At 33.9% G+C, this 27,516-nt stretch overlaps 4 protein-coding genes across 6 annotated transcripts; 1 reads left to right on the forward strand and 3 right to left on the reverse strand.

Moving 5' to 3' along the window:
* Positions 1–1,020: 1,020 nt before the first annotated feature.
* On the reverse strand, positions 1,021–2,450 carry LOC106394916 (transcription initiation factor TFIID subunit 14). 2 transcript variants are annotated; one of them, XM_048762583.1, is made up of 6 exons: positions 2,280–2,450; positions 2,108–2,196; positions 1,814–2,035; positions 1,563–1,750; positions 1,363–1,490; positions 1,021–1,273 (listed from the first exon to the last, which is right to left on the reverse strand). In XM_048762583.1, the coding sequence occupies exons 1-6, from the start codon at positions 2,358–2,360 to the stop codon at positions 1,211–1,213; spliced, it is 771 nt and encodes a 256-aa protein (XP_048618540.1). In that variant the 5' UTR covers positions 2,361–2,450; the 3' UTR covers positions 1,021–1,210. The 2 variants fall into 2 exon arrangements, with proteins under 2 accessions (XP_048618540.1, XP_022557918.1); XM_022702197.2 differs by having other exon boundaries at positions 1,363–1,750.
* Positions 2,451–3,214: 764 nt separating this feature from the next.
* On the reverse strand, positions 3,215–5,342 carry BNAC07G48120D. The gene is made up of 3 exons (XM_013837184.3): positions 5,085–5,342; positions 3,641–4,447; positions 3,215–3,552 (listed from the first exon to the last, which is right to left on the reverse strand). The coding sequence occupies exons 2-3, from the start codon at positions 4,429–4,431 to the stop codon at positions 3,378–3,380; spliced, it is 966 nt and encodes a 321-aa protein (XP_013692638.1). The 5' UTR covers positions 4,432–4,447; positions 5,085–5,342; the 3' UTR covers positions 3,215–3,377.
* Positions 5,343–23,914: 18,572 nt separating this feature from the next.
* LOC106451665 lies at positions 23,915–25,560 on the forward strand. 2 transcript variants are annotated; one of them, XM_013893620.3, is made up of 7 exons: positions 23,915–24,175; positions 24,357–24,604; positions 24,694–24,724; positions 24,796–24,869; positions 24,954–25,081; positions 25,166–25,246; positions 25,336–25,560. In XM_013893620.3, the coding sequence occupies exons 1-7, from the start codon at positions 24,010–24,012 to the stop codon at positions 25,388–25,390; spliced, it is 783 nt and encodes a 260-aa protein (XP_013749074.2). In that variant the 5' UTR covers positions 23,915–24,009; the 3' UTR covers positions 25,391–25,560. The 2 variants fall into 2 exon arrangements, with proteins under 2 accessions (XP_013749074.2, XP_048618541.1); XM_048762584.1 differs by having other exon boundaries at positions 23,924–24,175; positions 24,262–24,604.
* LOC106451666 lies at positions 25,393–26,035 on the reverse strand. Its single transcript, XM_013893621.3, has one exon. The coding sequence runs from the start codon at positions 26,033–26,035 to the stop codon at positions 25,532–25,534; it is 504 nt and encodes a 167-aa protein (XP_013749075.2). The 3' UTR covers positions 25,393–25,531.
* Positions 26,036–27,516: the final 1,481 nt, after the last annotated feature.

The raw sequence follows: 27,516 nt of genomic DNA on the forward strand, positions 1-27,516 counted from the left end.
TGACGCAATAAGTACCGTCAGAAATGGATCTCATATTGCGGTTCAGGGTGATGCATTCAGTCATGAATCCTCACAAGACATGTAGAATTGTCGGCTGTAATATCATCTATGTAATGTTTCCGATGGTTTGTAATTGCATAATTAACTAGTTTCAAAATAAAACTTATAAGAATTTGAAAGTAAAAAGTATAGGAAACTCATAGACCCACCAACAAAAAGGAAAAAGAAAAAGGTCAGACATGTGATGTTCAACATGTAATTCTACAAAAAGTTAACTAAAATTTTTGTTAAAAAGAAGAAAGAAACCAGCAGACAAGGTATTAGAAAAAAGAAAGCCAAGAGAAATATAAGAAGAGGCTTAAGTGTGAAGGGTCCAATGTCTTGAAATCGTAAGACTCACCCATGTGGGCTACTATCCAAAAACCTAAAACATCACCAGCAACACCAACTAAGCAAAGAGTGTCACAACACATAAGCAGACATATATTCCTCACCATCCAATATGAGCCACCAATTCGATTTTATTTTCTTTGGATCACCTAAGGTGGGGGAGTTGATTTCCCATGTTCTATGGCCACAGAGAAAACCAATGATTTTGACATCTTTGTCTCTCTCTCTCTCTCTTTCGGTTTCCAATTCACATGTGATTATTTTGAATCTTTGAGCTACACCAAACAAGAGCCTGATAAATGTCATTGTCACAAGTCGACCCTACCCACGAGAAGTGAATGTGTGTTTCTTCTAACATAGAAAACAAACTAAACAAATCGGCAAGCGCCTAAAATTTACGCATCCCCACATGTTCTATTGAATGAAAATGACAACAGGCAGATCAAGAAGTTGACTTTCATATAGAAAAGACAAGGAAAATGCCAGTTTTTGAAGTCATTGCTTGCTTCTTCCATTGCCTTTTCTGCTATACAGTTAAGGCATGCATGAAAGATAGAAAGCTTTAATGCCTATGTCTGAGTGAAACTTGGATTAACAAAAAACTTGCAGCATGTGTATGGCAAAGAAAGATTTGAGCTAAAGCATATGCATTTGTACTTCGTCTCATACACCCATGTTTGACCATAAAATGGTTTTTTCTTTACATGTCCTAACCGTTAGAAAAAGTTTTTTTTTTGCACCCCATACAAAGTGTATCACACAAAACTTCCTGGCAAACTTGTCTCTTTTGTTAACATTCACAGCCAGAGGAAGACTAAAACTATTCAGGTTGCGCATCTACCATTACCAACTGTCTTTTTAGCTTGGCGATATCAGCTTGTACCTGTTACAATAGTATATACATTCAGATATTAGCTCGGCTATATCAGCTTGCACCTGTTAAATAACGAAAGGTAAGAAAGCTGCGTAAACCTTCTGACGAGTAGCCGTAAGTCTGAAAAGCTCATCTGCGTCTGAGAACTTCAAAAACCAATGACTGAGAGGATGATCTTTGGTGTCTCCTTTCTTCATCTTATAGTAACTTTCATCATCAGCGTCTCCTGCAACATTACAGTGAAAATCATGCACCAGCAATAACAAGTGATTCAGTAGAGACAATAACAAGAATGCACCTGGAGGAGGCAGGTTGAGTCCCTCTGGGAGCTTAGATACGTGAACAGCCGGGTGATTATTCACACGGGAGAGGAAACACTCAAAAGGGTCAGGGAAGACAATCTCATTGTAAGACTCAGTGACAACAGGTACATTAGGAGACTGAGGGCCACTGTAGATCTCCGGGTTCAGCTTCAACAAGTGAGACCTGAAAGAATTTCATCACAACTTGATCCACTCGAAACTCACAATCACAAAGTGTAAAACTCACAGCTCCAGCTTCCTTTCACAGGCATCAGCGTGGAAGAAGATGGTGATATCGATTTTGAACTCTCCCCAGCCACACTCAGACAATGTGAAAGGAGGCGAGTCGACAACTCTAGTAGGGCTCTTGAAACTTGGATGCAAATGGAAGATGACCTTCCTTATGACCACACCGAGATCCTCATTTGTAGCTCCACGTACGTAGACAGTCCAGTTATGTGTTCGGTATCTACAATAGAGTCAACAAAAGAAAGGTCAAAGACCGAAACTTTGAGGTGGAGTAAGGAAGAAAAAGACTCACTCTTTAGCTTTCTTTCCGCGGTAAAAAGCGATCGATCCACACACAATAGGTACAGAGACTTCAACACCATTGACCCTTCTTCTCCAGTTCTACAAAATCACAGACCAAAATCGAAGCTTTTGCATTGTTCCCAGAAACCTTGAAAACGTCGTCGTATTCATTGTGTGTATACCTTATTATCATCGCCACCATCAATGCCAATGCGTGGCTTCGGCGTAGAAGCTGACAAAATCTCGACAGCAGAATCCTCCATGATTCTGAAATTGCCCTACTGGACGACGGTTCCTCTTTCGCTGATCTTACACACAGTCTCTTACGTACGGATCAGGCCAACACGTGGATTAAGAGTGTTGGTTTATTTTATTGACCACGTCATTTTTGGTTTTGTCACGGTGACAAACTAAATCGGACTTCTTGCCGTCTGATATACAGACGTAAGAGTTACATGCCGTTTTTTTGGAGGAAAATAAAACCATAGAAAATGAGCTTAGAGGAAACTGAATTGGTTTGCACAAAAAAAAAAAAAGGAAACTGAATCGTTTTTGTCTGCCGTTTGATATTCATACGGAAGAACTACCTGTCGTTTTATTGAGGAAAACCCTGAAATGAAACTAAATCAGATTTTGTTGGGACTACCTGCCATTTTTGGAGCAAATTCATGAAAAATGGATTTAGTAGGAAACTAAATCGAAATTGTTGTCGTCTGATATTCAGACGTTAGAACTACCTGTCGTTTTATTGGAGAAAACCCCTGAAGCTGGTAGGAAACTAATTCGGATTTTGTTAGTCGTCTTCTATTCAGACTTTTACTACCTGGCGTTTTAGAAGAAAACCGTGAAAGTTATACTGGTAGAAAACTAAATCAGACTTCTTGCCGTCTGTAAAACCTATCTGCCGTTTTCGAAGGAAAACCATGAAGGGACAACCGTACTTCTTGCCGTCTTATAGACAAACGTAAGAACTACCTGCCTTTATTTTGGAGGAAAACCATAAAAGAAGAACTGATAGAAAACTAAATCGTACTTCTTGCCGCCTGAACTACTTGCCGTTGTTTGGAGGAAAAAACCATAGACGATGGACTAGTAAGGCTCTATAAGCCATGATAAAAGTTATCAAGAATGTTTTTTTTTTTAATCTGAACCAAAGAACAATAGAGTAAGCAGCTTTGCAACAATTTGGAAGATCTTCTCTTTGGAAAAACCATTGCTTTGTCTTAAGAAAGAGAAAAAATCATAACAACAAGAGATGAGGCGAAGAAATAAGCAAATGTTCAGATGTTTGATGCACTTAAAGCCATAACTTTGCATTGTTCATTCAACGCTAAAAGCTGAGCTTCTTTCTTGTCAAGAAGTGCTGTCAATTTCACATTCTCTTCCATCAGTTTCTGTACTTCAACCTCCTTTTGCGCCTTCTCTTCCTCTAGTTGTGTCGTCTTACTCACCAACCTGTTCCACCATCAACAACAACACACACAAAGCTGATGATGTTTTAGTTACACACAAAGGCTGTAACAAAGAAGATAATGAGACAGACCGTTCAAAGAGCTCTTCGATGGTTTTGAACTGTCTCTCAGACGAAAGAAGCGTTTCCCTGACATTGGTGAAAGTGCTGACATAGCTTTTAAGAGACTCGAACTCTCTCTTCACACGACACAGCTCCTCTTCATTCTCCACAGCTTTCTCCCTCTGTCTCATCGTCTCTTCAACTAGCTCCTCAATCCTTTCCCTCATTTCGCTCAGAACACTATTAGTTCCGTGAGCAAACCGCTCCATCTCTTGTAACTTTACGGCCAGATTCTCGATTTGGACCGTCTTCTTACTAAGCTCTTCCTCTCCCAAGAGTACCATCTCCTTTTGAACAGCAGTCTCAGATTCCGCTACTGAAACTCTCTTAACAAGAAACTCAAGCACGTTAGTAACCATCTCTATGGACTGGAGCATCTCACTAGTATAAGCTCCATCCTCTATACCCAAGGAGCCACCACAGTGCCTTCTAGCTTCAGATAATGTATCTTCACAGGAAGATGAACCACCACCGTCTTTAAGTACCATCTGAGATAGATCAGGAATGGCCAAGACTGTAGCTTTTGATCTCAAGTACCGCAACATTGTCGCAGTCGTTCTCACCCTACCAGAAAGAACGCCTAACTCCTTTCTGGCGTCTTCCTCTGAACCGAACTCAAGGCAAGCCTTGACATCCATAAGCTCAGCTTCTAAACTATCTACCTGAAACCGCCGAGATTCCAATTCAGTCCTACATATCTCAGAGTCTTCCCGGGTTAAAGACTCTTGCGCAGATGCATTAGTGTCCTCTTTACAAGCCATCCACAGTCTCTTCAAACTGCAATAAGTCATAAAAACACAGCTTAGAGCCAAAACCAAGGACAGATCTAGATTCTATCTCCTGTAGAACATGTGTTAACTCTGTCCTAGACCGATCAATAGCCTGTTTAGCTTCATTTGAGTTTGAAACAAAGAGTACGAGGAAGTGGGAACATTTCAATTCAGACAACAATGACTGAACTTAACAGCTATAGCCTAATTTCAGGACAGATATAGCTTATATTTTTTTTTAGAACATGTGTTTTAACTCTAGCCTAGACCGATCATTAGCCTTTTAAAGCTTGATTTGAGTATAAAACAAAGAATATGAGGCAATGGGAACATTTCAATTCAGACAAAGATCATTGAACTAAAGGAAAAATAAAAAAAAACTAGGATTAAGACAAGGTAAGGTAAGGTAAGGTAACAAGTGATTTTGTTTGGCGGGTCAAACAAACACAAGGCAGTGGAAAAAAAAAGGAGATAGAGAACCGAGTTGAATTATATAATCTTCAATTATCTTGAGCTATTGAAACGGAATGAGACATAAGGACGCAGGTTGATCATATTTGACGCGAGCAATGACTTAATCCTACATAAATCGAAACTGATCTTAAAGATTATTATACAAAAAAAAAGGGACAAAAAGTTCTCACAATTCGAGATCATAAGCTCCGGCTGCTTGATCGATTGATTGGGGGAACGAATTAGAGGCAAAAAGGATTTGATCTTGCGTTGAGGGTTTGCCGAAGAGAGCGGGTGAGAGAGATTGGAAGGTAGAGGCTGAAATGGGAAAGGAACCCAAAGCTGCTTTGCTTTTGTTTTGTTTTTCCCCCTCCTCTTCCTCCTGTGCTTTAATTTATCGTTTAATTTCTTTGGTTTTTTTTTGGAGATAATTGGCCCGTATACACACCATGGGCATCTTAATTGAAGAAATACCTCGACTTTCGTAAACTAATTTCACTTCTCATTTTGCCCCTACACTTAGGGTTCGACTAGTGACCACCTAAAAAAAATGAACGAATAGAAAAAACGTAAAAGAATAAAATTAGAATGGTTGTTCCTTCTCAAATTTAATAAAAGTCTAACTGAGGACTAAGGAATAAAAATGAATAATGCATTCTTTATTTTTTTATTTTTTTATTTTACCTTTTATAAGGAATAATTTTTCCTTTTCATTCCTTTTCATTCATTTTATTCTAGAGGAATATAGAACAATTTTGTTCCTCCCCAAAATTGATAAGGAATAATTTTCCTTTTCATTCTTATAATTTTATTCCTCTGCATTTTTCCCCTATTCATTCCTAATGTTCCTCTAATGGTCACCAGTTAGACCATTATTTTTTATTTCTCTACCAAAAAAGTAATGGTAGGGAATGAGAAGAAAAAATTATTCCTTGTGAATGGTGATATTTTTTAAGAACGTTAGAGAATGCATTATTCCCCACCGTTCCCTGGTCACCATTCTAGTTCTATTTCTTCTCTTCCTTCTCAGTGTTCTCTCTTATGTTTTTCTTTCTTCTGAAACTTCATCTCTTCTCTTTCATCTCCAACTCTAAATCATTACCCAAATCATTCCAAGATTTTTACCACCTCCTGTTAATTTTTATTAATTTTACTATTACCGCGACGATGATTTACTCAACCGACATCACCTAGCTTTTCCACCATTATCTTGCCTTTGATTTTGAATCACAAGACCATGGATGTAATCCAAGAATCGATTGTTTTTGTCACTTGTCTGGAATCCTCCGCATATGTGACCGTCGAGACCACACCATTTTTTAGCGAAGCTGAGAAAATCTTGATTTACGGAGATTGATGAAAGGGATAGTGGAAAGAAATGTTTTCAGCTGATACATGGTTTTGTTTGATATAATGGTTGGTAAGATGTTACCAAATAGTTATCGTGTATTCAATATAAGTTCCTACATAATCTTCTAAAAATTCATTCGTGAGCAAACCAAATCGGTGAACTTGTTCAAGCCTAAAACATAGAAGAGAAAGTGAATCTGTAACGTTGTTTTATGATTTGGATAACAAAAATGTTAACCGATATTTTCTTTTGTATATGATATTAGTTATGTTTTAATAAAACCCCAATTTACATATTTTTCTTTGAGATGCATGTTTTGTTAGCTCTTATAAAAATTTGCTCCTAACTGGTAAATGATAAGTAAGATTTTACAAATAAATGTTTTTCAGATGATAATTTTTTTCAAATGACTTAAAATTTCAAGTCAAACACAAAAATAACTCATGCTTTTTTGAAACTTTGTTTTTCCCTATTCACCCTTGAAGTTCAAGTTATTCACAAAAATGCCATTACATTTTTTTTTTGAAAATGATTTTTTTACCTTATCATCCTCGTCTTCACCAAATATTTACAATATTGTCATTGTCATCAATATAAACCACCATGAACAACCAATTTGAAGCTCTTAATGCACCAAAGTTTCGATTTTTACTCTTTATTTCTCATTACTTATGCACACAAATCACATCTCTTTCACTCTCTCTTCAAATTCATCCAAAAACACCCAAGATTTTGATTCCAAGCTTTGTAAGGCTCATAGAGATATTGAAGCTCATGATTCGTAGTCATTAACGACTTGGTAGCTTTTGTAGTGAAGTTCTAAGTGCGTGGAGAAGCTAAGCAAGTAATCTCACAGGCTCAAGGTATGACATCATTTTTTTTCTCAGATTGTTCGCGAAGACTTTCAGAAGACTTAGTAAAATTTTAGAAAACTTCGCTAGATGTGTTCTCCATCAAGAAGACTTCTTCTAACTTTCCTTTATTAAGAAAAAAACCGAAAATCCTCGGATAAATAGGTTAGTTTTGCAATTGACCAAAGTTTGTCAGAAATTTGACTTTTTATAGAAGACTTCTCGGTAAAAACTTCTATAGAAGTCTTCTAAAAGTTTTCCTGAAGTCTTCTCACTGTCGGAAGAAGTCTGCGTGGGTTACTTTTGCAATTGAAAAATAATAGTGAAACATTTAATATTAATGAGAAGACTTCTCTGGAAAAGTCAAATATAGTCAATTGCAAAAGTATCCGAGGTACACTTCTTGTGACATTGAGAAGACTTTCAGAAGACTTCTATAGAAGTCTTCCCCGAGAAGACTTCCCGAGAAACTTTGGTCAATTGTAAAACTAACATGTTTATCCGAGAAGACTTCTCAAGATGTCTTCCGTAGAGTATACTTCTTAAAAATTCTTCATTCATAAATTTGCAATTGCAAAAATGACCTAAATAGAAGACTTCTTCTCAGAAGTTTTTTACGTCAATGTTTAATAATCTTTCATTTTCTCTACAATTAAAATGACTTTTTAATATTTTCTTATTAATTCATGTGTATTAGTCAATATTGAGGCTCCTTGATGAAATTCATAACTTATTTGGTAATAATTATGAGATTTCAAATATTTATGTTTACTAATGTTTCTAGCTAATTCGAGAAGACTTCTTAAGAAGTCTTCTACGTTAGATTTTCAAGAGTGTTAAGTAACTTTAAGGTATGTTTTTAACTTTCAAAAATGTTAAGTAACTTCAAGAATATCAAGTCATGTGGTTTAATGTGTCTTTTTAGATCATAAGGTATAATTTTTAACTTACATGAGATTTAAAATTTCAACTTTCACTTAAAATTCAAGTTGATATTTTGTGGATTTGAGTAAGTTTTCTTGTGAGGTCTTCCCTCTTAGTTTTTAGTAAATTTGACTAAGTTTTTGTGTTGTTGTGTTTTGTTATGAGTAGAATGGTTAAAAAAATTTCTTGGTACGTTGTATCAGTAACATCAATAATATCAAGTACTTTTGGAAAAACATGAACATATATACCAAATTCTTTTGATTAACATCTCTTCAAGTTTACAAAAAAATTCACAACTAAATAGTAGACATACAAATCATAAAACAGACCATAAACAAAACTATTACTCATGGAGCTAGATACCATTCCTCAACATAGATAAACTTGGACTCCACTTGAGATCATTCCTTTGTACCACTTTGGGCAGAAGACTTCAGAAGACTTCCCGAAGACTTCCAAGAATACATTTGAAAACTTCCCAAGAAGTCTTCCAAGAGTTTTCCGAGAGTCTTCCGAGAATCTTCCAAGAGTTTTCTGAGAAGTCTTCCAAAGTCTGACTCAGATCTGAAAAAAATCTGCATATTCAAAAGCATTCAAATGACTTCAAAACAAAGAAAACTTCAAAAATAAATTCCTTATGCTTAAAGAATGAACAAAACAATCAAATTAGGTTGAATCTATAACTTCTTAGAATCTAATATATAAAACACACAAAATACATATACAAAATTTGTACCACTTTGGGCAGAAGACTTCAGAAGACTTCCTGAAGATTTTGTGGGAAGTCTTCTAGCATAAAATGCATTAGAAGACTTGCTTAAAGTCTTCCGAGAGTCTGAGAAGTCTTTCAAAGTCTGTCTCAGATCTGAAAAAACTGCAAATTCAAAAACATTCAAATGGCGTCAAAACAGAGAAAAACTTCAAAAATATAATTTTATGCTTAAATAATAAACAAAAAAGTCACATTAGGTTTAATTTATAGCATTTTAGAATCTAATAAATAAAACACACAATAATATATATCCAAAATTTATAGATTTACCTTTGAAGGAGTGAAGGATGAGAACCATGTAATGAAAAACCTGCAAAAAGAAGATAAATTAGTGACAAGACATAAGAAAAAAATGAGAAATAGAATTAAAGTTTGGTGTTTTGATGTTCTAATTAGGTTAAATATTTTTGATACAAAAAACTTCTTGGGAAGTCTTCTGAGAGAAAACTTCTTGAGAAGTATTTTAGACCCTAAAGTCAAATACATGAGAAGACTTTTGGAAGACTTCGCTTTAGGTGGAAAACCTAAATTCTACTAAAATTTTAGACCCTAAAGTCAATATCCCTTTGTGTCTAATCATGTGCACTCCTCTAATTTCACTCCCAAATGAGGGTACTTGGCTAAATCTCCATTTTTTTGTTGGTATAATAATGCAACCATATGCAAAATATCACTAATTCTTTTTTTTTTTTTTGCAAAATAACACTAATTCGTTTCAACATTTTAGCAAAAACAAATAAATGTGACACATAAGTTTTAAATTTGTTGACTGTGCAACCTATTAATAAATAATTATTGAACAAATATGATATAATAAATAAAAAAATACAAATTTTTTATATATATATACATATATATATATATATAAATATATATTAAAAATATAAAAAATCATCATCATTTTTATGATAATTGTTTTCAACACAATTTATTACCAAATAATAGAATGTTATACTGATATTTTTAAATTTCTAATATTTTAAACAATAAATTTTTATTTCAAAATATAAATAAGACGGTGAATAAAATTCATCAATTTCTACACTTATAACAAATCATTTAATATTTATTTTTATCAGTTAGTTATATATCTAAATAGGTTTGAGATGAATAGAATTTGTTATTTTAGTAATTTAAATATAAATAAACTGAAATAATATGATTTTTTTTTGAAGATTGGTTGGAAGTTCAGTTTTTAGTTTCAAATTTAGAGTTTTAATTTCTTTTTGGTTTTTATTAACAATTGATTTTTCATCATAATTATTTATTTGTTTGTTAGTCTTTCAATTGTTTGGCATTTCTCTTCTTTTTGTGGATTGTTGATAACTTTTGTGCATTTAAAAGTTTCTTCATAAAAATTGCGATGAATTAAACATACATAGATTTGCATTTCAAAGTAAAACAAACTCCAATCTAATGTTTATGATATAATTTAGTAAACAAAATATTATCTAACTAAACTATATCGTTTATTCATAGTATTGTATTATTGGTTAAAACATCATTTATCATCAATATATAAAAAAAAAACTATATAAATAACATGAGAGACAAAATTTAATTCTCAGATTGAATATTACAATATTATAAATAATACGGTTTTAATTTTTATATTAAGGTTTAGAACAAAAAACGTATCAAAAATGTTTACTAAAAAATATTCTAAAAGAATTTGGAGTTATGCAAATGAGTAGACATGTCGTGTTTAATATTTCACGTCGATTTCATTTCCATCTGAAAATTCAATTTTTTCCCTTGTTGTTTTCTCTTTCTCTTGCAAATAAAAAATCCAAAAATCATAAATGCCAAAACGCATGACTATTCATAATCATTTTAGACCAGTTTTGAAAAGAGTAGGATTAATCATGTGTCTTCTTCTATCCTTGTTCAACTTTGGTATTTCTCTGTTTAATTTCTTGTACAATCTCTCTGATTATTTGGTGATGTGTTTAGCTTCAGTGTTTTCCGTTGTTTTTATTCATTGGTTCAACCTTATGTCTTTTTTTTTTTTTGGAAGATTGGTTGGAGCCATTTACAGTTTAGTTTTAATTTCTTTTGGTTTTGGTTAACAATTCATTTGCAATCATAGTTATTTATGTGTTTGTTAGTCTTTCAGTTTTTTTTTTTAGTTTTTTGACAATTCTTTTCTTTTTGTGGATTGCTCATGAGTTTTGTGTATTCAAAAGTTTCTTCATAAAAGTTAGAAATAATTAAACATACAAAAATTTGCATTTTTAAAGTAAAACAAACTCTAATCTAATGTTTATTATATAATTCAGTAAACGAACTCTTATCTAAGTAAACTATATTGTTTATTTATAATATTGTAATATTGGTAAAAACATCATCCATCAGCAATATGTTAAAAACTATATAAACAACATGAGAGACAAATTTTTATGTTAAGATTAACTATTACAATATTATATGATATATTTTATTTAATAAGGTTTTATTTTTGTAATAAGATTCAAAACAAAACACTTATTAAAAATGTTTATTAACAATTACTCTATCTTGTTTACCAATCAAAGTGAGAAAAAAATATATTTGAAGTTATGCAAATGAGTAGACACGTTGTGTTTATTACTTCACGTCGTTGTCACTTCCATCTGACAATTCAAATTTCTCTCGTTCTTTTCTTTCTTTTGCACTTAGTAGAGGCAGTAGAGATCTTTACCATAAAGATTGTATGTCCTTACAGTCTCGAAGCAATGTGGTAAAATTTATGTTCCTTAGAGGTAACTCACTTGCTTGTTCTGATATGATGTTCTGCCGAGCTGCCTAGCTAGAATAAAACAAAACAATGGCAAAACGCATGACAACTCCTAATCATTTAGACCAATTTTGAAAAGATTGGGAATAGTCACGCGTTTTTTTCTATCCTTGCTCATTATTGTTAATTCTCTGTTTAATTTAGTGTACAAACTCTCTAATTATTTGGTGAAGTGTTTAGCTTCAGTGTTTTTTTTTATTCATTGGTTCAATCTCAATGTCTTTTAGTTTTTTTTTAAGATTGGTTGGAAGTGTTCACGGTTTTTAGTTTCAACTTTAGAGTTTTATTTTCTTTTGGTTTAGGTTAACGATTCATTTTTCATCATAGTTTTTATGTGTCTGTTCTTTCAAATATTTGGTATTTTTCTTCCTTATGTGGATTGTTATTAGTTTTCTGTATACAAATGTTTCTTCATAAAAGTTGGGAAGAATTAAACATACAAAGATTTGTATTCTAAATTAAAACAAACTCTAATCTAATACTTATTATATAATTCAGTAAACAAACTCTTATCTAAGTAACCTATATTTTTTATTTATAATATTGTAATATTAAATATTGTCTCCTTCTGCTCTTTTTAATTATTGGTATTTTTGGTTCAGTTTCTTCTACATTTTCTTTAATTATTTGGCGAAGTGTTTAGTTATAGTGTTTTCTATTGTTTTTATTCGTTGGTTCATTTTCAAAGTATTTTAATTATTTTTGAATATTAATTGGAAGCTTTTTATGTTTTTAGATCCAAATTTATATTTTCAATATCTTTTTGTTCTAGTTAACAATTCATTTTTCATCATAGTTGTTTATGTGTTTATTAGTTTCCAAATATTTAAAAATTCTTTACTTTTTGTGGATTATTGATTTTGTTAACTTTCTTTGTATGACAGCTAGATTTGTTTGACATTTATAACTGTGATGATTTTGTTGTATAACTCTTTCAATTTTAACATAAGCGCCTGTCTCTCATATTATTTGTAGATTTTTTTTAATGTATTATCAATGAGGATGCTTTAAAATTTTGATAAGTTACAAAACACCCAACAACTGATGAATCTTCTGTATTCAAAAGTTTTTTCATGAAAACCTGAGAAGAATTAAGCAGAATTTTTGTTCTAAGCTAAATCAAACTCTTATCTTTTAAGTGTATTTGATCATACATTTTCCAATCATACTCTTGTATTCATTACAGTAAAATAAATTAATGTGGTTTGAAACTGAAACCATATCAAGCATATCCATAACATTGACTTTAGTTTGGTAGTAAATTTTCTTTATAAACAAAAAAGATAAAAATAATTACCCAGAATGAGCACTAGTAAATATAAAATCATTGAAGAGTGATTTGTTTGACGAACAAAAAAATGGTTAGGTCAAGCTCTGTACCTGTAAAGAGAATGTTTTGAGTTGGAACACGTGTTTTCTTTGATTTGCGTTCGGTCAAAATCAGTTGAGTATAGTTAAAGGGTGTAAAGGTAAATCAACATACAAAGGTGTGTGGCAAGTCGAGTGTGACTTCTCCTGTAAATGAAAAGTGAAAAAGTGTCATAGAGAATAATTTTCTCTCTGAATTATCAATATGGTGGCTCTGATCTCGGGTTAGAATTGTTTACTCTAATGATGAATCGAAAAAAAAACTTTAATACAATATATTTAAATGTATTGATAGGCCTAATGGAAAATTAAAACATAGGTTACTACATATTCGTTCTCCTTTGGAGTTCGAACATCAATGACTAAAGTATATAGTATGATCTTTCTTTAAACATGCATTAATTAACTTTGACAAACACGTTACTGTTTAGCAAACACGTTACTGTTTAGCAAACACGGTACGGTTTAGTTATAATCAGTTAGTTTGCGTTCAAAATGAAAAAAAATTGGGATAAAAAAAGAAACAAATCACTTTGAAAATAATTAACGCTGACAAATAAAATCAGATGATGAACAAAGAAACAAATCACTGGAATACTAATTAACTTTGTAAAATATAATCAGTTGAAAATGGAAAAAATTATGTGAAAAAATAAGTAAATTATCAAAATAAAGTACAATATGGAAACAAATAAACAAACAAATCTTAGTCAAAAGTAAATAATTGTGAAAAAAAAAAATTTATGATATATCAGTTATCTTAAAATTAAGAAAAGTAAATGACAAAATAAACAAATCCATCTAACCTACAAAAGAAAAAAGTGAAAGAATCAGATAGACTCGGGACGTAGCCTGAGTCAGGTACGAGTCATATAACTTACAATCTTTTCATGTAATTATATAAATAGATCTCTTTCATAGTCAAGTTCTGGTCATCAAACCAGATCTTAGAAATATACAATTTTGGTTTGTTTGATTTTGTTTTGACTATATAATCTTGGTTTGTTAAGAAACTGAGTAGTAGAAAGAGTATTAGAAATGGATTCCTTCAAACTGATGGTTATTTTCACTCTTCTTGCTATGACGGCCATTTCATGTGATTTCTTTTATGGTATATTTTTCTTTTCAAAATATATCTTTCATATTTATTGTATAATTTTGTATGCCCTCCAATTTTTTTTTTCTGATGATTCGTAGTTGAAGCGGAAATTTTTGTGCAAGCTGCGTATCCGATATGTGGACCAGATTGTAACGATACATTCTCATTTCAAGAATGCTATAACCATTGTGTTGAATTAGGTTATAAAAACGGTTTTTGCATTCTATCCGAACCTGTTAGATATCGTTGTTGTTGTCCTTCTAAGTGATAAAATATTTGTTTCCTAAAAGTGTCAGAAAAAATATGTTGTGTCCTTTAAATCTAAAACTATGGTAGTGTTATTTTTGTAGTGGGATGATCAAATAAATCTATGAATAATAAGTATGTCATTTTTTGTGACATAAATAAAAAAAGTCTATTTTATGACATGTTATTTAATTTTTATTTTGGCATTCCGGTAAACACATTTTGCTAGCAAATGATTTTAAAATAAAATATGCATAAATCAGTAGTTAAATATATAATAAAATCGATGATTTTGTTTCTTAAATGAGATATTGTTAACAAAATTAATTCTTTTTTTGTTTCCTATTTATATTATTTCCAAATAACATATATAATAAAAGAAGCATTTGTTAAAAGAAACAATTATTATATTAGATTATACATTCATAAAAAGGAAGGTTCACAAAAAATGATGTTGATATTAAAAATAATATATTTATTTTAAAACATAATCTTAAATAACATAATATATATATATTTAACTAATAAAATTATTTTCTTTAAATCAAGATATTTTTTTCATATGATTAAAAACAATTTCAATAACATAAATCAAAATATCTTTAGTGACTTAAAATTATTTTTGAATTAAAACTACATAGATATTTTTTTTAACTGAGTTTACCAAAATATGAGGGATGTTTTCAGATGCCTGGAGTTCATTCTACATCCCCAAATCTACTAAAAAATGACAAATATAGAAGAGATGAAGTCATGGAGATAATGAGGAAAGTCATATAACAGATCAAGATAAGATGTTCCATGATTTCTACCAAACGATTGACATACTCTTCTACCCCCTCAAAAACAGTATTGGAATATACCCAATGGATCATTGACAAACATGAAGACCACTAACCAGAGGAGAAGAAGTAATCAAGAGCTTTGTTGCTACCTGGTTCGAGATGAGCAAAAAAGATGTTGACACTTGTTTTCCAACAACAAGTCAATTACCTCCATACTAGTCAAACACCTGCAAAAAGTCAAGGTAAATGACTATAACAAAACCCTTAATGGGAGACAATCCATTGGTAAGTTCTACTTAGTTTTATTTAAAATTTTTATTGATTTTTTGCATTTAATTAATTTCAGTTTAAACAAAAAGATCTAAGGAGACGATTGCACTGAGCATCGACTGATAGGACAGATCGGTATCGATCGAAAAAGCTTCACCAGCGGCGATCAATCGCCACTTAACTGTGTTGATTGACACTCATACCCAGCGAGCATGTAAATCTTTTTTCCTTGTTTAATTGTGTACTTTTGATTTATGTTCTCGCCAATCTTTGACTGAATAACACTGGAGATAATGTTGTTTAAGTTTGGGGGGAAGTTTACTGATATTTGTGCTTTATTTTGTGTGTTTATTGAGTTTTTACTAAGTTCTTATAAAGTTTTTATTGAGTCAAGAAAGAGATAATGATCTTATTACAATTTGATTGCTACTCTAACCATTCTCTAGCACCATCTAGATTTATTGACTGCAAGATTTATTAGATGGAAACACTGCAGTGTATCATATACCACTAACATCCACACCTACTGAGAATGTCTAGAGAAAGCAGAACTGATTTCCAACCTTAATCAACTTCACTCGCTTGTTTTGGGGCTTGTGGGAACCAAAATTCGCACTGTCGATTTCCGTTGATTTAGGAAGGCTAAGAAAACCTAACTTTCTCAGAGTCCCGGATACCTGCTAAACCACACGCCAAACAATCAAACACGATAGTAAACAGATGAAACATAAATACAAAATACGAAATATGAATGAGTAAAGAGCAAGAGGAGATCTTATTTCGACTTTGTGTTTGAACGATTACAGACGACAAGAGCCTCGGCCACAAGAGTTGTTGGCGAGTTCCTTAGTTCAAGTAACCTAAGACTGCCAAACCTAATCGAATCAAAGTTCGATAACAAAAAGGAAATATTGCCTAATGCTCTAATTGCTAAGTTTGCTTTGGGTATAAATTTTTGCGTCCTTCTGCCTCTTCAACCTCGACGTCCGTATATACTCCTCTTAGAGGCGGTTTGCTCTTTCCCTTTCTGCCTTTGTTCGGGTTTATCGCTTCGCAGAAATATTCCATTTTCCTTCGATCTTCGTGTTTATCCTTGGAAATTTCACATTTATCCTCTGAACTTGACATTTATCATCTCCTGCAAAATAAAAGATAAACCGTCATAACGATTGTGCTTGATTTCGTATAAAATCGTGAGTGGGCTTTTACCCGCGTTCTGGACCCTTTCGGGCCGTTTTCCGAAAAGCGTTTTTACGATTTATTGAAAGAGCGCTTCCGAAACGACGTTGATTCCGAAGAAAGTTCGAATTTCTCGTATAGTGGAGGCAGTTCAAGGTGTTTAGTTAACCGTTACCATTTTATATGATCAATTCAAATTTTATACGAGAAAACGAGTTCTTGCGGTTTTTAAATCGTAAAGTTCCAATGATGACTCCGATCAAGATGAAACAAGAGCAAGTTCGATCTGATCTCGAAAGAGGGAGCTACGAGTACGGGATGAAGACAAATTAGTTGATCCAACTCACCGAACGGGCGAGTTGGACTGCTTGGTCGGTCCAACTCGCCGAACGGGCGAGTTGGACGATAGAGCCCTATAGTTGTTTCGTTGTTTGGGATTCGTTTGTCCGAGGTCCAGAGTAACCTTTCTCGAGGACTTATAGTATGAATCCTTTTCGGAATTGATACGAAACTCGATTTAGGCTTTCCCGCTTTTACATTTTATCTCTCTTTTTCAAGGAGGACATTTCCCGGGAAGTTTCTGACATTGATTCCATCGTAACCGATTTTGACCCCAACAGAGCTTGGTATACATTGGTTCGGAGTCCTCATGCAAGTCTGGAAGGTATTAGAGTCTGTGTGTTTCTAATTCTTCTTTCACTTCTCTTCAGCAGCTATAAGTATAAAAGATTGAGATGATTTCCTGAAAGATGCAGAGGGGTAGAAAATTTTTCCATGACCCCATTATTCTAATTCAGAAAGAAATGATCGCACATTGTTGTAAGCGAGGGGTAGATAAATTACCTATGACCACATTATTCGCTTACACTTTGTCATATTAAAAGAAACAATAATATATATATATATATATATATATATATATATATATATATATATATATAATCGAACGAAAGATGGGCAAGATGGATTGCATCAGCATCATTGTTCATTGGAATTGAGGTAATAAGATTCAGAGAAGAGAGAAGAGAGAGGGAAATAGTCAGAAAAGACTTCATGGTTGTCCACATACTTGCTTGAGTTGATTTCATGTGTTCAGTGATCGATACTCCCAAGATGTAGCATATACATGTATGTTTATACTGAAATGAGGTCAGTAGAAGGGTATGTCAGACAATATTAATGGAGTTGTGTGTTGTATGGTAGAGTGTAGTACATTGAAACATCTCTAAGGTTAGTATTGAATCATTACAATCTATTCATATATGCAGAAGTGAGAGTAGTGGTTTTAAATTATGTGATTCCCTGCTGAGTTCTTAAACCTCTTTCATAGACTACTCTATGTTGTGCTTGAAGACAAGTAAAATGGTAAGTATGGAGGAGTTGATATATCATTGACTTTACCAGTTTTCAGCAATGGTATATAGTTATTTTAGAGTCTATTTATTATGTTTTAGAGTCTTTTTTGAGTCTTTACAGGTTCATGTATGTTAAAGACTTCATGTTGCTAAAAAAAAAGAGTCTTTTTAGAGTCTTTACAGGTTCATGTATGTTTTGGAATAATGTGGTGTTATGGAGCATTTTGGAGCTAAAGATAGAAGAAACTAGTAGCTGTTCAAGGAGCCAGCCAGAGTCGACATTCAGAGACAATCGTCGATCGACAAACATCTCTTGTCGTCGTTCGACATCGAAGCGCGAGAGACCCGACTTGATTCCTAGCTGACTTACGGCCAAAGATCCACATATTTACAAGACTTCCCATGGTCGACTTTAACGTAATATTTAAGTGATCTGCCATTGTATTAGGTGACACACACTTTTTTTCTTTCATTCACACCATACAGTTTTAAGGTTTTTAGTAGTTTAGAGAGAAGATCCAAGACTCCTTTAGAGCTTGTAATGAAACTCTAGTTTTTCATACCTATTCTGTTTTATGCATTTTATTCAGTTATTTATCATGCTTTGCTTGATCACGTCTGAGTAGATCCACATTGTTAGATTTAGGGCTAATTAGGGTTATGAAAGATTAGCCAAAACTATAGAATTGCTAAGGTGATAATTATATATATTTCATTAGAATTGTTATTACTGCTTGTGTTCTAGAGTAGCTAAGTAGAACCCTCATATTATGATTGTAGACAACTACCATGGTAGGAGAAGCGGTTAAGAGTAGGGGTGTCAAAATAAGCTACCTCGCTCAACTCAGCTCAACTCATAGTGAGCTCGGATCTTTCATGAGCTAGCTCAGCTCAGCTCATTTATTATATGAGCTTCCATATGTAAACTCGAACTCAGATCATCTAGATCATGAGTTAAATGAGCTAACTCCCGATCAAATATAAAAATAAAAATTATAAATTAAAATATAAAATAAAATAATGTTCATAATATAATTTAAAAATTAAATACTAAAAATCCAAAACATTAATATTAAATACTGAATAAAACCAAAACCTAATAATAAATTAAATAAAAGCAAAATTAGTGATCCAAAAATTTATTCCACATACAAGTCTTAAGATGATTCATCTTCAAAGTCTTCATCTATTCAAATCATAAAGATATATATTCTGCATGAGAGTCTTACGAATATCTTGTTTTACATTTTAATTCTAAACATATATGATATAAGGATTGATATCGATATTCATTTACATTCTTATATATATTTAAAACTTTTTTATTTTACATTTTAATTTCAGAAGATAAATATGATTAGTATAGAAACTATATTTTCTTACATAAGAAAATTAGAAGTCATCCACACACACACACACACACACACATATATATATATATATATAAAGTATAAAACGACCAAGCTCATGAGTTAGCTCATGTTCGTTAAACATCATTCATATTACTCGTGTAATTTAAGCTCGATCATTAAGCTCATTTATTAAATGAGCCTAAAATACAGAAATCATTAGTCAAAGGCAAAGCAGAGGAAGCACTTAAACACCACGTGAGTACCATCATAGATGATGATCTCTGGCAATTAGTTAAGCAGGAGAAGCTTCAAGAGGATGGTTTTGAAGTTGAGAGTTCGATAAGTTACGGAAGTAGTTGAGAGTTCGATAAGTTACGGCAGTTCACATGGTGTCGATCGACACCATGAGAGCATCACCGATGTCAGTAGACGAACACCGACCGACACACCTTGTTCAGCATCGTTCGACACCATCAATGGACTCAGTTGGATTGTGCGAGACAGTGAGGATTATGACGCACGATGAGTTCGAAGCTCGACACCCTTATCCCCCTATGCCATACCGTGTAACCAAGGACGACATCAATTGGCAACAGCAATCAGTCACCAATCAACATCAGCAGTCAGGCGATGATTAACAGGAGCTTTCCAGCAGCGATCGACACCCGCCTTTCACTTATCGAGTGTGGTTACCAAGCATCGATATATCCAAACTGAATGCACATAGAAACCCATCCAAACCTTCAGAGACACCAGTTCACGACAACCAACAATCTGAAGATGCAGCAGAGCCTGTGATTATTGGCAAAGCTACTGAGGGACACAATTTGAGGAGAAGGAAAGAAAAAGTTCCAAGCATCTAAGGAGAGGAGCTAATGAGAAAGATAAGGATAATTTCACAAAAAGGTACTAAAGATCCCTATGGACAAGTCATTCGATGAAACTTTTTACTCACAGATTGTGGATGTTTTTCAGAGAGACCAAGGAGACTGAAAACGACATTGAGAGGATGTTTCATCAAGTCAGACAGAAGATGAAGCAAAAGGTTACACTGAAGAAGAAGAGTGATCATGAGAAGTTTGTGGTTTCATCCTTGATAGGAAGAATAGACTATCATGGTGCGCTCGGTGATACAGGTTCTTCAGTCAACATCTTACCTAAGGTGATGGCAGACCAACTGGGTGTGAAGATAAAACCTTCTGAGGATTCATTCAGTTTTGTGGATTGCTCCAAGGTGAATTCAAGAGGAATCATCAAAAACCTTCAAGTGCAAATAGGCAAAGCCCTAGTTCCAATGAACTTTCATGCGATGGATATCAAGATAGACTGGAATTCTTTTATCCTACTTGGGAGAGCTTTCAGGCTACTGTAGGAGCAGTTTGCAACATGCAGACAAATCAGTTATGCCTGACACTCATATACCCTAATGTCTATTATGATCTAGTAAGAATTGCGTTTCATTGAATCCATGGTGTGGACAATCCCTCTGATATGACTTGAATCTGATCCAAGAGCTTCTGAAAGACTCTGCCGGCTCATGTGTGAATGTAGCAATCTTGCTTCTTAAGTCCTCAACGCGTGCATCATCAAAGAAATTACGCAATAATGTGTTGTTGATGTCAGTCCATGAGTTTTCTTTGCGGATTGAATGTTTCAAACGTGCAGGATCTGAGAAGAGTAGTGTGTTTTCCTTGTTGCTTCTGGGACTGCTGGGCATGCACATGAAAGACAAGACAATTTTTTTTTATGAAAAAAAACTTAAAAGAAAAATAACCGAGACTAAATCAAACTAATTGATTCTAATGACGAATCCAATGCTCCCCAGTAACGGCGCCAAATTTGATATCACTCAAATTACCCTTAACAACTTTACTCTCTAAAATAAGAGGTTCAGTTGTAGTACTTAGAGATCGAATCCACATGTAGTGTGGCCACACAATAAACTCAAAAAAGTCGCGATTAAGCTAGGAAATAAATATGAAAGCAGTAAATAAAGTAAAGCAGATTGAACAAGGCAGTTGTTCAGTTAGTTGATTGGTTTGTAAGCAATACGAATAAATAGCTAGATCTAGGGTTTCAGCCAATCATGATTATATGGATATAAAATGCTTCAGGTGTGAGGATGAGAACTCGATATCTAATGCAAAAGATGTCCAGCTTCTGCTGCGAATCTAATTTATTGACTAAGTCATGTATCTCATATGTCGCTTGTTAACACAGATCGAGCGTTGATCGATGCTATTGAGTTAGCTTCGATCGATGCTTCCTTAGGCAAGCGTTATAAAACTGATCGATTAGGTTCACTATTCCTACTAGATCAGATGTCGCATGTTTCTAACAATCCTAGCTCAAGAGAATCTATTCTAAAGAAGAACCTACTGTGGTACTTGTCTACAATCCTAATATCAGGATTCTAGTTAGCTACTCTATAACACAAGTAGTAAGAACAATTCTAATGAAATATGTTTAATTATCACCTAAGTAATTCTATAGTTTTGGCTATTCCTTCATAACCCTAACTAACCCTAAATCTAACAATGTGGATCTACTCAGACATTATCAAGCAAAGCATGATAAATAACTGAATAGAATGCATAAAATAGAGTATGTATGAAAAACTAGAGTTTCATTATAATCTCTGAAGGAGTCTTGGATCTTCTCTCCAAACTACTAAAAACCCTAAAGTTGTATGCTGTGAATGAAAGAAAGAAAGAAAGCATGTGTTGCCTAATACAACAGCAGAGTACTTAAATATTATGTTAAAGTCGACTAGGGTCAGTCATGTAAATATGTGGATCTTTGGGCTTAAGTCGGCCAGGAATCAAGTCGGGGGTCTCGCGCTTCGTTGTCAATCGAGGACAAGAGATGTTTGTCGATCAACGATTGTCTCTGAATGTCGACTCTTGTTGGTTCCTTGAATAGTTACGAATTTCTTATATCTTTAGCTCCAAAATGCTCCATGATAATCACTACATTGCTCCAAAACATATATGAACGTGTAAAGACTCTAAAAAGGCTCCAAAACATAATAAATAGACTCTAAAACAACTATATACCATGACTGAAAACTGGTAAATTCTATGGTATATAAGATTTTTTATATCCCATGGAAACAAATTTGTTTCTTGATTAAAAAGCTATAGTTCCGGGAACATGATTTTATATCATCAATCCTTCATGGATTTTATCTGCAACCAAAAACAGAAATTTTTTCCTATCTATTCTACAGTGATAAACACCGTTCGTTCGTTCACAAACAACAAGAGAGATAGATTGTACATAAGAGAAGTTACAATCTGTTTCTGGCGTAGATTGAGAGCCATGGAAGCATGAAAACTGTATCGTCTTTTAGCCGTTTTGCAAATCTCAATCTCAGATCGAGATTACGTGATTACACTAAACAAGTTCTGACAGATTCATGTAAACAATGGGGGAAAATAAGAAACCTTAATATGAATCCTAAGACGACTGAGAGAAACTTCAAAACCGAGAAGCAGAGATGAGTGATGAACATGTATGTAACGTGTGATGTAGATTGGAAAGGAGAACGACGACATAAGCAAAAACCTTCTGATCCGAGGAAATGAAAATGTGTCAAATGGGTCTAATTGGCTGAGTGAGCCTATTGTGATTAATAGGCCTAGTAGACCGAGTAATTTTAACAATAAAATGTTTTCCTATAAAAAAAAATGTTTTCCTATCTTTTTTTGAACACCAAAAGTGTCCAATATATGTTGTTGTTTTCTTTGACTCTTCTCCCTTCTTTATATGCATTGGGTGCTTGGATACCCATTCAAATTTTGATCAGATTTTTTTTGAGGTTTGTGAATTCAATCTCTTAAATCTTATTCAGATTTCATATATCTTCGAATTAGATTTGGTTAATAATACTTTAAATTGAATATATTTTATAATTTTATATATGACACATTTTAGACCCAAATTCGAGATCAGATAATTTTAGATCGGTTTGAATATTTTTATTTCTCACATCAAAAGAAACATAAAAATGTATTTGAAATATCTAGTTAGGTTTTAAATGCTATTGCATATACTAATATAGATTTTGAGGTCGGATTTTTGAGTTACTCATTCGGGTTTGATTAATTTACATTTCGAATTCAAATACATTCTATACCATTCTACTTAATCCAGTCATGTATTTTTACAGCTTGGATCAGATATGAAATCAGGTTTCTAGTTCAAGTTTTGTTCTAATCGCGGGTTTCACATTTTTGCCTAAATTTGAGCACATTTATTTGGAACCAAAGCACTGTCGCAAACCAAACCAAAAAATGATATTCAGTTTGGGTTTCGAACCTATCAACTATCAGAACGGATCCTATATTTGTAAAACCAAAAAATGAAACCAAACCGAATAGATACCCGAATTTCTACGATATAGTTTATATATCTATAGATATAGTAACTACATTTAGTTTTAAAGTTTAAAGTAATCAAATAATTTAAAAATGTTATTTATAAACCAAAATACCAAAAACTAAATTACCATAATATCTTTTATCCGAAATATTTAAAAAATTTCGAATTATCCGAATTTTTATTCGAAAACCAATTTTTTGCCCATGCCTACTTCATATTTATCGTACCCTTCCTTCTTCTAATGTGCATAATGGGTCTAATGTGTTTTATGGGCCTAGTTTTATAATAAAAGGTTGGCCCATTTATATTCCTGCTTTCTTCAATTCTTCAACGAAAAGGTGGAGACCGGAGATTCGTCGCCGGAGACTGAAGCTTCGGAGAGGAGGAGGAGCAGCAGGAGAAATGGGAGATGGAAGAGAAGGAGATTGGGAGTGTTTAGGTTGCAATAACAGGAACTACGCGTTTCGATCATTCTGCAACAGATGCAAGCAGCCTCGTCTATTCATGGATAACAACACCTCCCAAAATTCCAAGTGGCTTCCTCGTATCGGTGATTGGATCTGCACTGGTTCGTCCCTCTTCCTCTTCTTCAGTTCAATTGTTCGATTGCTCAATACTCAGATTGTGGATGATTAGATTAGATTTTTGGATTAGGCCTTAGGTTGAGATGTTTTTGTGTATTCTGTTGTATATGGAACTCGCTGGTGTGGTGTGCGTGCGTTTGGGTGTGTGTGGTGACGTGGCAATAGGTTGCACTAACAACAATTATGCATCACGAGAAAAGTGTAAGAAGTGCGGACAACCAAAGGAAGTAGCAGCTTTGTCAGCAGCAGCTTCTCTTCAGAGTCATCTCAGTTACTTCGCCCGTGGACCTGATCCAGTCGACCAACTTGGTTCTTTACTCCCTTTCTCTAATCAAGCTTCGGCTGTTAAAGAGTGGAGGAGCGGTGACTGGATCTGCGCATGTGGGTTTCACAACTATTCCTCTCGTATACAGGTGAGGATCAAGTGGGGTTTAGAGTTTAGGGTCTAGGCACTTTTCGGATTCTTGTTTACTCATTTTCGCTTTCCTGTGTGTCTATGCAGTGCAAAAAGTGCAATGAAACAGCGCCACTAGGTATGGCTGTTTGTCTAGTTTGAACACATGCCAATGCTGTGCTATGTTGTCATTTTTTCTTTGGTTTGCAGCACTTGGAGTGAAGAGATTAGCATCAGAAGTTTTGGCTCATGAATGGGATAGCAAAAGATTGAATCAAGGATATGTAAGCATTACTCAAGCCTGCATAAGAATTGATTCTAAGAACACATTCTAGTTGCATAGTCTTAGCTAAGTGTCTTGTGTGTAGGCAAGCATGCAACCACAGTCATCGTTATATGCATCTTTTCCCGGTATAAGCTCAGGCAGTATCTCAAACTGGCAACTTCCTCTCCCGTTTCTTCAGCAACAGTTAACACCTGCTTTACTTGGAAAGGGGTACGGTTTCTGATCTCTGGTCTCCACTGCTTACTTCGTTTCTCCATAACTTGGCTGATTCTCCATTTGTGACTGATTAAGTAGAGCAAAACAATGGCGTGATGGAGACTGGATGTGCACAAACTGCAAGAATCATAATTATGCATCTCGATCAGAGTGCAATAGGTGGGTTTCAACTCTCTTCTAGTTTACATTTGTTTCTTTGCATTAAGTTAAGGTTAGCAAAAAAATGTTCATTTTGGTTTTCATTTCAGGTGCAAGACTAAACGAGATATTATTGAGCAAGCCATAACTCCGGCACAATCTTGAAGAATCAAGAAGAGTGTTCTTTTACTATCATTACAAAAATACTCAGTATCTCAACCTTGTTTGATTTGGGTACACATTACTCGAAACTGGCAAGAATATAAGCCCCAAAATGTTCTATAACAGAGAAAGCGAAAAGCTTGTTTAGCCCTTCAAGATGTTTTTAGGATCAAGAGGAGGTGTATCAAGCTGATAAAGATTCAAAGCCGGTCCAACAAACCGGAAAAGAATCCAACCACCAATCACAATGTAGATTGAGGCATAAGCCAATTTGTTCAGCCAAAACAACAAACCTTTCTCCCCAACATAAAGCTCCAACGCTTTCTCATTCAATGTCATCTCTTCCCATGTCTTCTGAACAGTTTTCTCCACTTTCTTTCCGTTTTGCCCTTCACCTGAACCTTCTTCCCTCATTCTCCTTCTTGACCCTCGTTTGAACCTTATCTCCACTCCATCCAACGGCTGAGAGACCTTCTCTTCACTGCTATTGTTGTTGCCACTGTTTGAGCAGTTTATCGAGAGAGATCGTCTTTCTTGACGACGCAACACGAACTGGGTCTGCGTTATTGCTCCGTAAGATTGTTGCTTCAGATTGATGATGATAGTTGGTTTAGCTGAACTGGGAGCTAAGAAGTGAAGAGTTTTCATTTTTGTTTAGTTGGAAGTTTCTGCAGCTACGAAGAGGATAAGCTCTTTTATCTTCAACCATTGAGAATTAAGATACCTTGCCCTTTCACACGTAGTAACCCGAAACTAGTGGACTTTACTGAAATTAAAAAGCCCATAAAAACGGCAAAGTGGCCAATAAGCCCGTAAATCATTGAGATAACAAGTGTTATGTCAGGGAACTTGTCACAAATCAGAGGGTAAACGCGGCTGGGCTGCGTGGAAACGTCTTCGGGGGCTGGATGGAGATAAAAAAATTGTTCATTTAGGACCGTTTGTTTCGACATCTTTTATCTCCGTCCAGATGATCCATTTGTATTATCTATCCAGATGATCCATTCAAATTTTTGAAACTGTTTGTTTGTCCATCCAGACAGTTCATCTAGATGAATCATCTAAATAAATCTTATGTTTGTTTTTTCATTTTCATTTACATCCAAATAAATTTAGTAAACAAATTACCAAAATACTTTTATGTTGATTTAATCATAGATTAAAATTTTACTACAATAATAACTTTCAATAAACAAAAAAAATTGATAAACATGTATTTGAAAAAAAACTTTAGAGTTTCAAACTAAAAAGAATATTAATAATAAACAGACTGTAACTTCGGTTTTGGCAGAAAACAATTTTTTTTTGGTTTTGACGGAAAAAATGAGGCTTTCCGATTTAGACGGAAAAACGAGATTTTTCGATTTTGGCGGGAAAATACAATTTTTGATTTTGGCGAGAAAACGCGTTTTTACGCTTTTGGCGGGAAAATACATTTTTGGCGGAAAAACACATTTTTGCGATTTTGGAGAGAAAATGAGATTTTTTCGGTTTTGGCGGGAAAACGAGATTTTTCGGTTTTGGCGGGAAATTACAATTTTCGGTTTTTGCGAGAAAACATGTTTTGTGGTTTTGGTGGGAAAACGCGTTTTTGCGGTTTTGGCAGGAAAACGAGATTTTCAGTTTTGGCGGAAAAACATGTTTTTCGGTTTTGGCGGAAAAATGCGTTTTGGGGTTTTGGCGTGAAAACACGTTTTGTGATTTTGGCATGAAAACACGTTTTTGCGATTTTTTTGTGGGAAAACACTTTTTTGCAATTTTGTCCGGAAATGCGTTTTAAGGGCTTTGGCGTGAAAAATTAGTTTTTAGGTTTTCGCGGGACAATGCGTTTTTGTGGTCTTGTCAGTTTTCGTATGTAAAAAACAATGATATTATGTTTAGGTTTGTAATTTGTGAATTACATCAGGGGCATAATAGAAATTATACCATATTGAATGAACCATCTCCATTCAATGGCTCATCCAAATTGATTCAGCTAAATGGACATTAAAATTAAGCCTAAATTTTCGAAAGTCATCCGGATGATCCATCTAGATGAGTTGCACTTTTAGTGCCTAAATGAACAAAACTCTCATCTCCATCCAGATGGTTCATCCGAATGGAAAAACGAACATGCCCTTAGGCATTAA

The sequence above is a fragment of the Brassica napus genome, chromosome C7 (genome assembly GCF_020379485.1).
Source record: "Brassica napus cultivar Da-Ae chromosome C7, Da-Ae, whole genome shotgun sequence".
NCBI classification, from domain to species: domain Eukaryota; kingdom Viridiplantae; phylum Streptophyta; class Magnoliopsida; order Brassicales; family Brassicaceae; genus Brassica; species Brassica napus.

Excerpts from the sequence above, each read along its gene's own strand:
- LOC106394916 (XM_022702197.2), bottom strand. The coding sequence starts at position 2,360 with ATGGAGGATTCTGCTGTCGAGATTTTGTCAGCTTCTACGCCGAAGCCA. Across the intron at positions 2,197-2,279 it reads ATGGTGGCGATGATAATAAG|AACTGGAGAAGAAGGGTCAA; the intron begins GTATACACACAA and ends GTGATTTTGTAG. Across the intron at positions 1,751-1,813 it reads TGTGAAAGGAAGCTGGAGCT|GTCTCACTTGTTGAAGCTGA; the intron begins GTGAGTTTTACA and ends AAATTCTTTCAG.
- BNAC07G48120D (XM_013837184.3), bottom strand. The coding sequence starts at position 4,431 with ATGGCTTGTAAAGAGGACACTAATGCATCTGCGCAAGAGTCTTTAACC. Across the intron at positions 3,553-3,640 it reads ATCGAAGAGCTCTTTGAACG|GTTGGTGAGTAAGACGACAC; the intron begins GTCTGTCTCATT and ends ATGGTGGAACAG.
- LOC106451665 (XM_013893620.3), top strand. The coding sequence starts at position 24,010 with ATGGGAGATGGAAGAGAAGGAGATTGGGAGTGTTTAGGTTGCAATAAC. Across the intron at positions 24,725-24,795 it reads CAATGAAACAGCGCCACTAG|CACTTGGAGTGAAGAGATTA; the intron begins GTATGGCTGTTT and ends TTTGGTTTGCAG. Across the intron at positions 24,870-24,953 it reads AAAGATTGAATCAAGGATAT|GCAAGCATGCAACCACAGTC; the intron begins GTAAGCATTACT and ends TCTTGTGTGTAG.
- LOC106451666 (XM_013893621.3), bottom strand. The coding sequence starts at position 26,035 with ATGAAAACTCTTCACTTCTTAGCTCCCAGTTCAGCTAAACCAACTATC.